The following is an 11,186-nucleotide window of genomic DNA, read 5'->3' as shown; positions in this document are numbered from 1 at the left end:
CATGCCAAAATCATATGATGACATTTACCAGGAAATAATGTAGGCCAGTGGTCTTCAACAGAGGTTGCTTGGAGTTACGCCTAATATTTATGTGATATTTATTTTTTCATGGTATAAGATTGGGGAAAGGCCAAAATGTGAAGCTTATATCTCTACAGAATTTCATTATTTATTTGTAAACCAATATACATTTGATTTATAAATCAATTGTGGTATATCCTTAATACCTTATCAAAGGTGTTAATGTTTTAAAAGCTCTATCATGTTTACCTCTGTCAATTTGCATTCACTTCACTTAATTAGTCCAAGAGGCAGTTGATTCAGTATTGGAAGAAGTACTCACATTGTTTTTACTTAAGTAAAAGTATTAATGCCACAAGGTAAATGGTAAATAAAAAATGGTGCATTTATATAGCGCCCTTATCCAAGGCGCTTTACATAGATTGTGCATTACATTCACACATTTGCATACACCGATGGCAGCGGAAACCATGCAAGGCACCAACCAGCACATCAGGAGCAATTAGGGGTTCAGTATCTTGCTCAAGGACACTTCGACACTAACTCTTGGTTAGTGTCTGGATGGCTGGATGGTAACCTTGCGGTTACCATCCAGCCACTCTACCCTTGAGCCACCGCCACCCTTGTAAAAGAGTAGAAATACTCTTTTACACGTAAAAGTCAGATATTGAAAAATTACTTGAGTAAAAGTACATAAGTGTTGGCATCAAAGTATCAGAAGTAAAAGTACTCATTACTCAGAATGTACCATTTCACAAGTTTTCGAAATGAAAATGAAAATAGCATATAGCAGCTTCTAGATCGGCTATTTGCAAATAACCAAAGTACGCAGTACTGAAGTGGTTAGAGTATGTTTAAAGTATGCAGTGCTGAAGTGGTTAGCGTATGTTTTGTAATAAAGTAACAGTAACTAGTAGCATAAGTTTTCAAATAAATGTTGTGGAGTAAAAGTACAATATTTATCTTAAGTACAGTATTTGAGAACATGTACTTAGTTACTTTACACACTGTGTTTCTTATAGAATGCACAGCATTTCAGTTATATCTGCGTACTGTGCATATACATTGATTTGTCCACATTCTCCACATGACTGTCATGCACCCCGACTAGCCCCCCCCCACTCACATGCGCTGCACCAACACTGAACACACCACTCCCCACTAACCCAGTGCAATCTGTGTGTCAGAATCCCACAACTATTCGCTCTGAGCTCATTCACATGACTTGTTCCCAGTGGTGTGGGGGAAAAGTACTCCTTCTTTCTTTTTTTTACTTAAGCAATAAAAGTATTGGTATGAAAATGTGCTTAATGTACAAAAACATAGAAAATACTCGTTATGCAATGTCCAATTTCAGAAGTTTTCAAATGTATAATATGTTTAAAAATATTTTGAAAATAGAAGATCTATACACGCTCACAATAGGTCATGACTCATGAATCACGATCGGCTATTTTCAAATGGCTGAAATTGGGCTGAAGTGGTATGTTATGTGATAATAATTAAAATTGACCTAAGTAAGTAGTAACTATAAAATATTCAAATAATTGTAGTGTAGTAAAAGTATAATATTTGCCTTTGAGATGTAGTGGAGTAGAAGTAAGAGTAGTGAAAATGGGGAATACTCCATTAAAATAAAAAATACCAGGTAAAAGCGGTCCGTCTCCACTGTCTGTATCAAATACAAAAGGCTTGAAAATGACCAAAAACATGCCATTAAAATGCCCCAAATATGTATGCCTAGTTGCCTACAATAAAGGGTTGAAAGTGGTTACTGATCTGCATGTGTGCTTCTAAAGTTGTCTAATTTGACCTCAGACATTATTGGAAACTTTTCTGTTTAACTTTTCTGCAAAAACAAGAGATTACTCACAAAAATACAATAATCAAACTACTAACTTCAGGACACATTAGATGCTTTCATATGCTATGATTCATGATAACTACTTTTTATGTATGGGATGTTTATTGTATTGCCATGCTTTTTGTTCTAGCTTGATTAAGAGCGTCTACTGAATGCCTGTAAATTGTAATTGTAAAAAAAATATTTTTATACCCATCTCTTTGATCTAGGATGCATGAATCCTATTACATATCCTATTGTAATATAATATGGGGTAGCAATCATTCATCTCATCTTCAACAAAATATTTTACTTCAAAAAAGATTTGTTAGATTAGCAACCTCCTCAGATCGATCAGATCTGTTCCTCTTTTCAAGAAATTAAACATTTTGTCTGTCTCTGAGGTAAATTCTTTACAGATATGTATATTTGTGTACAAATGCATTTATGACTATCAAAATCTTCCAAATGGTTTTAATTTTAGTTTTTTAGTTTATTTTCTTTTAAATCAAATATTCATATGCCACACGTCAATCCAAGGACCTGCACATACCTTATTGTCGTACTTCCCATAGACAGTTCTCAATAGGATATAGAGGGTCTACTCTTTGGAATGCTGTTGATTCTAGACTGAAAAAATCTCCATCTCTGCTAGTCTTTAAAGCAAACTACAAACACTCTTATCCAAAACATAGTAGTTTAATTCACAGTTGGCTACATGTGTGAGTAGATCTGAAGATGGGTTGTAATATAAATGCCACTGATACATTTATTTGAAATAATCTTAAAGTGCATGGACAACCACTGTCTGATATGGAACAGTTTAGCACTGGCTTCCCCACAGCACCATCTGCTGGCTAATTGTCCACTGTGTTTATCAGGGTTGTGTATAGAGAAAGACCATGGTCAAATTCATAGAGGTCAAATTAGATGACTTTAAAGCGCACATACAGATCAGATCAGTAACAATTTCACCCGTATGTTTTTTTTTAATGCAGACACAACAAGCTCAGGCCGATTCTACAAATCCTTCTCTAAATCCTACTTTTTCTGAAAAACGTATGGTTCTAAATCAGTGCACTTTTCCAGTGACACCCCCCCCCCCCCCCCCCATAAGCTAGTTAAGAGTTAAAAATGTTTGCTTTATAATAACATATATATATTTGATTTGCACTTTTTTTTTTTTTTTTTTAATGGCACACATCTACAAGCTCATAGCACGACATGAAGTGACACTCCATGAGCTTGTATATCTGCTATTTTGAATAGCAAAAGTATGCTATAATATGCCAAAGTATACTATAGGCCTACTGTAACTAAAATTACACAGATGCTTTCCCGGTTTTAATGTCAAGAGATGAAACAATTCCAAAAATGTTTGTGTTTACCACATACTGTACTTTAATGAGAGAATTCAGGTTAATACACTTTAATGAAAGACAGACTTAAAATTGCCATAAATATGCTACGTCATTCATTTATAATATTACATTTGAATCTAACATGATTGAGTACTGTGTCCACGTGGGATGCTCAATGTAAGGTTATATACATGTTATAAGACCTCAAAGCAATGAAGATAAAAGTGGATATCCCAATTATACAGTGGAAACACTAGATCCCCAGACACATGTTTCTGAAGTCTAGCTAGCGACATCCAAGCACGCACTCACACTGCATACACACGCACGCTCCAATTAAAACATACGCTCAAACAGTGGTTCCCAAAACTTTTAGACCCAAAAGAGAAATTTGACGTCTCCCGGGAACCAAACTAGTGAAAATAGCAGATCTACAAGCTCACGACACATTGCTTGTAGATCGGCTATTTTCACTTTTTATATGTATGAATAACTCAAAATATTTTTATTTTATTTATTATTTTGAAAATCATTTGAAATAAAAAATTTAAAAATTAAAATAAACGAAAAAACTCACGACCCACAAACATTGGTCTGGGAACCAATGTGCTAAAATGTATACCCACAGGCAGAATACACTCACTCATACTCTACTCATACTTTTAAGTATTCTTGCGAAGAGATTTGCAGTCTTTGACATGAAATCATGAATCAACACCCTGATTGCCTTTGGACGATAAAAAAGGACCACTGTTGAGGCTAATTTATACCGCAAGGCTGCGTCGTTCCACAAAAATGCTGTCAAATGTACAATAAAAAAACATCCCTCTTATTGCACCAAGTATTCCCCATTAACTTGCGTCAGTGACTCACACAAGTCTTAATATTTCACTCTGGGCCAATCAGTGATGCTCTTACATGGATGTACATGTGCATAAAACTCATAAAAGTACAACCGAACGGTTTGCATCTGGTTTTGTAGTAAGGTCGGTTCTTTCGAAGCGAAACTGCTGATGAACTCTCCCACTAAGTGAAGACGGTTCTGCCGTTGTTGATAGTTCGCTACCAATCAAACAACACATGCGTAGACTGTGACAACCCCAACATGCAATACCTGCCTGTGTCTACTTCTCCTATTCTGTTGGCCACACAACCACACACACAAGCACACACACGCAAACCCCACACTCGCTCACTCCCATGTCCAAGCGAAAACTAAAGAATTGGGATATCTCGATGGAAGCAATGTGCTCTCGTAGTTGTGGGGAAAATAAAACGCATATGGAGAGGATCAAAAGAGGAGGCGTCTCATGCTATTCTTGGCAAAGCTGTATGAAGTGGAAGGGTTGCATAGCTATGGCTCGTATGCGAGATGAGGAGGCTACGCGGGAACCCTCTGAGGCCAACGGGATGGACGTCTGAAAGGGGGTCATGAATAAAAGTTGACGGGTTCCTCCCTCAGTCCCATCCATTGTCTTTTATCATGTGGGACAGCTCAATGATGAACTTCCCTTCCTTGTACTTCTGACTCAGTTCAAATGCTTGTTCCTTGAGAGTGGAAGAGAGAGAGATACTGTTTCAGATACAGCCAGTCTTCTCAAAATGTTGTACTGTATGTATTTCGTCGGTGTTGCCATGTCGGCTTATAATAAGCGATTTTAAGTGATTTTTTAAATTACTGAATTTGGGCTTGCTTCCTAATGTTTTTTAAACCAGTGGTTCCCACATTTTTTCATGTCAAGGATCCCCTGATGAATTTGTCTGTGTTTTGTGTGTGTGTGTGTGTGTGTGTGTGTGTGTGCTTACATATTTCCAGCCCAGTGTAGTGTGACAGTTTTCGCAGTAGATGTCAGCCACAGCATGGAGTCCGGTGAGCAGCAGCCTCTCCTCTGCGGGACCGCAGCCCACATTCACTCTGAAACCAATCACAACACATGACATGGTACGTAAGTACAGTAAGTCAGTCGGAGAGGCTTATTGTTGGGATCAGCCGATACCGCTCGAGTCCATCCCTGTTACACTGTGCTAGACCTCAGATGTATTTCTGAGGTGGAGCGCCACACCTACCATCAGTGCCCACTGCCCAGTACAGTTACCTCACGACCGCACCCAAGCCATGCTACTCTAACACTGCGTTGGCGTTGCAATGCCCGAACCAACAACTTTGTGGTCCACAGGTGAGAGCTCTACCGACTTAGCTACCCGGACACAAACAACACGGCACTTCAAAAAGACAAAAACTGCCTCTGTCTCAGGTCGCATTCTCACCAGAGAGCTTTGCTGCGATTAAAACGAATCCTGCTGCGCATTTTCAGAAAGTGCGCTTCGTTTGGCAGGTGTGAAGGCTCTTTCGAATCCTAATGCGCAACAAAGAACCGCATTTTACTCCGAGCAAAAACGGGGGTTTCGCTTCGCTTCCAATCGCGCTTGACTACGATTCGGTGCAGGTGTGAATGCAATCCGCAGCAAATACAGGAAATGAAGCAAACATACGTCAGGCGGGTGAGGAGCTGAACACAGTTGGAGACGGAGAAGGCATATTTTACGCAGCGCAAAGATGTCCCGTTACCGTGGATAGACGTGGTCGAATGAGGAGAGTGGAGACTGAAGCCCTGATCGAAATGAGGACGAGTACATTAATCAATTGCTTAAGAAAACACAAACACTGCAGTGCAGTGTAATAGTATTATAGCCTACAGAATATTATGTCTGTCTGTGCGTGCCGTAAACATGGAGTGCTGTCACTGCGTGGGGACTAGTGGGGAGTAGGAACTTTCATCTCGATAAACTTGTAAACATTTTGCGCTGCTGTCTGTTATATCAGTGCGCTCAGCGCTGTGCCTCCATGCCTAAAAGAACAGTGCGTGCGTGGCTGCGTGCTTATAGTGAGAGAGCGAGAGAGGGGGGGGCAGTCCCAGACCGTCGGCACGACACATAATGCACGTTATGAGTATAATTATCACCATAGATTTATCATTTCACTGTGTAGGCTAGTTTATGAATGTAACACATTGATAAAGGTCCCCCCTGCTGCGTTTCCAATTGCTGCGGATCATGACAGTGTGAAGGCAAACCGTAGCCAATTAAATATGCAAGAATCCCATTTCTCCTCCCATACGCATTCGAGTCTACCGAAGTATTAGGTGAGAATGCGACCTCAGACTCTCAGTCGAACCACCTAGGCTAGGGGTTCTCAAACATGTTCACGTCAAGGAACATGTTTCATTCGCACACATAGGTTCATTACCCAAAAGTGACCCAGTTATCTTAGAGCTAACAATGCACAGCTTGTAATGAAGAATGCCAACCTGGCACTTTCTGAGAATCAAAGTACCAATATAGAAATGACTTTCGTGCAGTGTCTCACTCTCAATTGCCTTTGAAGAACAGCCCACAGCTCAAGACAAGTTTTTGTAGGGATTCCGTCACTTCAGTCAAGGTGCCACCGCAGAGACTGAAATGGCCAGTACTGCGACTAAACATCAGTCTAAATGTTTACAATTTTAAGAATGTTTCGTTTTTGGCTGTTGCTACATAAGTGTTTATCCATAGTCTATTGCAGTGTTTCTTAAATGTTTTGAAATAATAATTAAAAACAACGTGTAGGAAACAAAAAATGTAGGGACCCATAAACCCATGGGATTCCTGAGGGTCCCCAGCTAAATTATTGATAGTAACACAATGGACCCTGACAGGTCTACAACTCCGTGAGTGTGCAAATGGAAATTAAAATGTGAAATGGGCCCTTAACGGGTCTATTTGTACACTCAATAGCCTGCACACCAAACTGTGGGTTTGGCATGCAGGTGAAAGTAATAGGTTTGAGAACCAATGATGTACTGTATGTACGGTCCATTGTGGTTTGTGTAAACATGGTGCTGGTACCAGGGATTTATTCTCAGAGAACAGCGGTGACTTATCGATTTGTTTATTTTGTGGTTGGTATATTTTTAGCTCCAGCACCTCAGATGAGCTGTTTTTTTCTCTCACTATTCTGTCTGAATCGGCATAGAAATAGGGCTTATGTGGTCAATATGAGTGATGTAATAAACTAAATCCACAAAGTAACTAGCACCTAAAGCTGCCAAATAATTGCACAAACGTTACACAAAGTAATGTGATTTATTTTGTGTACTAACCACAATATGGATGGATCAGACCAGCTGACATGTATTGTTCAGGGATCCTAACCTGCGTTCATTGGATTGGGATTCGACCCTACGTTCTGATTGGGAGCTTTTGGCATTTTAAATAGCCAAAGTATACAATAATAGTTCAAGTGGTTAAAATCTAAAATGACACAGATGCTTTCCTGGTTTAATGGGTAAAGCAATATCGGCGTGCGTTTTATTTATTTATTTATTATACCACATCAGGTAAAGTACCAGCAATAGGTCTGTATGTGTCTTTACATAAATGTATAGACTTTGTACTAGTAAAGGACCTGGTTGCATTCACAGTTCACACACTACAGAACTTTCTTTTCATTTGCATTAGATTGGAACACACACACACACACACACACACACACACACACACACACACAAATATACAAATAGTATAACCATGTAGTGTATAACGTTACTCACACAGAGTTGAAGAGGTAGGCCCGGCCTTGGCTGCCCTGGAAAGACTGCAGGACAAGGAGGATAGTGGAAATCAATTCAAGTGATCAACAATCACCCAGCTGATAAGCATTTAATGTTCCATTAGTTTAGACAGTGTTCTTAGCCCCAAGCGTGTCCCCAAATTATTTGATTGAATTAAATGATTGTTTTCTCACTCAACAGTAAACAAACCAACATACAACATAAGTTACTTGAGACCCTTTCAATAAATCTAAAAGAAACAAAAAAGGAAAATAGGAACGTTAAACTAAGTAATCAAAATATAAGCAATTGTCAAATATTACCTAAAAGGCAAAAATTGTGAAAATAGACATTCTACAAGCTCTGTCAGGGTGGGGGGTGCCCAGTTTAAATATGATTATTTTTGGGGTCCCCAGTTCAAATATGATTATTTTCGGGGGGGTCCCCAGTTTTCAGGCCTGAGAAGGTTGAGAACACCTGCGTCAGACCAACCTCTATGGGTCAAGTTTGCAGCTTCCATCTGCCATCTACAAATTTTCTAAATTATTTTTTGTTTTTTGCTTAGACTTTACTAAATCACTTCCCAGTATGTTTTCTACACATTTTACACATTGGGCTGTCACGATAATAACATTTTACTTGGCGATTAATTGTCGAAATTATTGGAATTCATGATTTAATTGCGTTTGGCATTGGACGTTGGAACATTAGGGTTTGTAAACAAAAACATTGCAGATATAAGAAATGACTGGCAATGGCCGGTACTATAATCAAAATAAATAATGTACTATGGCTAAATGAGCTACAATGATCAGTCCTCCTGGAAAAATAACAGTCTCAACAGAGTATTGTTCTGCAATGGTCTCTACAGCCAAGTGCGCTCTGCGGGGAGATGCAACTTCACTTATAACATCATGCACTGCGGAGGGAATCGTCAGGTGTAGCGAGTAGTAAAGAGATGTTTATGTTCGATCAGTGAATATTCCAATTCGAACGCTAATTAGAAGCAGAATGAAATGTAATGTAGAACAGCTATTTCTGCTATTTTAAATGTCTTTGTATATTTAAGTTATTTGTCATATCAGCCATGTGCCGCTATTGATTACCATGTCTAAAAGGCAAACTGAAAAATGTATTATGATCCAATGTTCAATGCCAAAAACACAATTAAATCGTTAACCACAATTATTTGTGTGACAATTAATCGTCAACTTAAATGTCTAATGGTGACAGCGTTGTTGTCCATCCTATTGACCTTGGAGATGAGGTCATCGTGGTTGGCCAGGTGTGCACGGCAGTGGACACAGCTGTAGCGGCGGTGACACGAGTCCAGGTACGCCTGGAAGGTTTTGGCCTTTGTCAGCTTCACCATGTCTGAGAATGAAAGACCAAACACTGGCGTCAGGGTCATTATATAAGTTATATATTGTATATACTGTAGTTCGTCCCGTTGGGAGGCACGCGTTAGTCCAGCATCCCGTTAGTCCAGCATCCCGTTAGTCCAACTACGTGGTCGGTTAAGACTCACCGGCTTCCGTGTGCGGTTAGGGTTTGGGGATAGGATTCATATGAATATATTGGGTAGTCTGATTTATGGGTGTCTGATTATTGGGACGTTGGACTAACGCTACACAGCCAGTTCCGTTAGCCACAATTTGCAACAATTTAACAATGTTAAACTCTACAACATTACAGCTGTACGGAAAGATTGGATTATTTATGTTCCATCTATCTTTTATGTTTCATAACATTCCACGTAGACATGTTATGAGCCTCTCTCTGTTAATACATTCCGTGCAGGTCCTACGTACCACCCGTTTTGAAATTGCATTTAATGCAGGAGGAGGTTGATTTGTGCTTACAAACTCCAAGTAGCAGTGTAGCACAAAAATAATCACCTGCACAGAATTTCTTGACAGAAAGTAGCTTGTAACATGTCTTTTATTAAGCAAAACTTAGTTTGCATAATAGAAAGAGGATAATTCATGCATTTTCGTACATGTCTATGGTGGATTTTTATTAAGCAAAACTTAGTTTGCAGATAGAAAGTATAATTCATGCTTTTTCGTACAGCTGCAATGTTGGTTGAGTTTAACGACGTTTAATACAATCAGAATAGGACTTTTCTGTTTCGATGTGGGCTGCCTGTCAATGGTTGGTGGTCGGTGTATGTTGAAACTTAGCCCCTCTCGGAACCCCCTGGGTCAGCCCAATCCGAACCGGGCTGGTCTGGGTCTCAAAAATGTCAGAAACTTCAGTACCATTGGGTTCTGCTTGTAGGGCTAGTTGAAACTCTGGATTCAACATAAAGAATGTTGCCAATTGCAGCTAGCCGGGGTACGTGGCCTAATAATAACGCATATCAAAGTGGGGGTCCTTGAAATGGGAAAAAGGCTGATAAATCACTGCTGTCAGTCTGTCACTAGTAGCACACCATGCATGCAGTGTTGTTGGTGTAACATTAGCCACAGATGACATTCATGACAGAACAGATGCGTGGTGCATTGCAGGAGGACATTCCTCATGTCGACTCACCGCCTGCCTGGCTGCTTGTTGTGCTTCTTCTTCACAGTCTGGCGGAGAGCAGATGCATGCGGCGAGGTGAGGGCTCTGGGTTCTGGTTGTAGCAGCCAGACAGCTAGCTTAGCGCGTTCCCCAGCACAACAACACACCAGAGCAGCGGATCACCATGCGCCAATTACAATAGCAGGCAAACAGTCACACACACACGCACAGTCACGTACACACACAAAGTCACATACACATTGTACACACACAGGATTCTGGCGCAGGTCTTCTTGGTTCGCTTTTGTCAAGCCAGGAACTGAACGCTTCTTGTTCTTGTGTTCGGTTCAATTTGACGCGGAAGCGTAAATTCACAGTGTCGTCTTTTTGTTATTATTATTATCACGGTATTACTAAAACATTTGTGAGATATCGCAGGATAACGTTGTGCGGACGGATGGACGGACGGCGGCGGGAGAAAAGCTGCAGTTTGTTTACCAAAACACTGGAGGAAGTGTGAACTGCGTCACCCAGTGCAAAACAAACCCCCGACAGCCAATGGGAGGGCAGGACGAGCCGCCTTCCGCCAATAGGAACAGACCCAGCAAACCTCACTCCACCAACCAATGGGAGTGGACCTAACAACTCCCTGTACGCCAATGGGAACCGTGTGTGTGTGTGTGTGTGTGTGTGTGTGTGTGTGTGTGTGTGTGTGTGTGTGTGTGTGTGTGTGTGTGTGTGTGTGTGTGTGTGCGCAGACTACCTAATATAGGTCAACCAATTGGCTGCGGCTTCACAAGAGTGTCTTTTTATGGTCACACAGGTACATAAACAGTTAAAACTGTATGCAATAAAATTGCTTTTGAA

The 11,186-nt window shown here is 40.3% G+C and overlaps 1 protein-coding gene across 1 annotated transcript; it reads right to left on the bottom strand.

Moving 5' to 3' along the window:
* Window positions 1-3,251: 3,251 nt before the first annotated feature.
* On the bottom strand, window positions 3,252-10,830 carry ypel3 (yippee-like 3). Its single transcript, XM_080775433.1, has 5 exons — window positions 10,350-10,830; window positions 9,070-9,188; window positions 7,815-7,858; window positions 5,032-5,140; window positions 3,252-4,773 (listed from the first exon to the last, which is right to left on the bottom strand). Exons 2-5 carry the CDS (start codon window positions 9,184-9,186, stop codon window positions 4,684-4,686), a joined length of 360 nt encoding a protein of 119 aa, XP_080631559.1. The 5' UTR covers window positions 9,187-9,188; window positions 10,350-10,830; the 3' UTR covers window positions 3,252-4,683.
* Window positions 10,831-11,186: the final 356 nt, after the last annotated feature.

The sequence above is a fragment of the Protomyctophum bolini genome (genome assembly GCF_963924005.1).
Source record: "Protomyctophum bolini genome assembly, chromosome: 11".
NCBI classification, from domain to species: Eukaryota; Metazoa; Chordata; class Actinopteri; order Myctophiformes; family Myctophidae; genus Protomyctophum; species Protomyctophum bolini.
Note: the sequence above shows the minus strand (reverse complement) of the source record. Positions and strands in the feature narration are given on the sequence as shown.

What these genes read in the sequence shown, in the direction of transcription:
- ypel3 (XM_080775433.1), bottom strand. Translation starts at nt 9,186, where the DNA reads ATGGTGAAGCTGACAAAGGCCAAAACCTTCCAGGCGTACCTGGACTCG. An exon ending in GCCTACCTCTTCAACTCTGT is followed by an intron (nt 5,141 to 7,814) that starts GTGAGTAACGTT and finishes GATTGGTTTCAG; the next exon opens with AGTGAATGTGGGCTGCGGTC. An exon ending in CTACACTGGGCTGGAAATAT is followed by an intron (nt 4,774 to 5,031) that starts GTAAGCACACAC and finishes TCCACTCTCAAG; the next exon opens with GAACAAGCATTTGAACTGAG.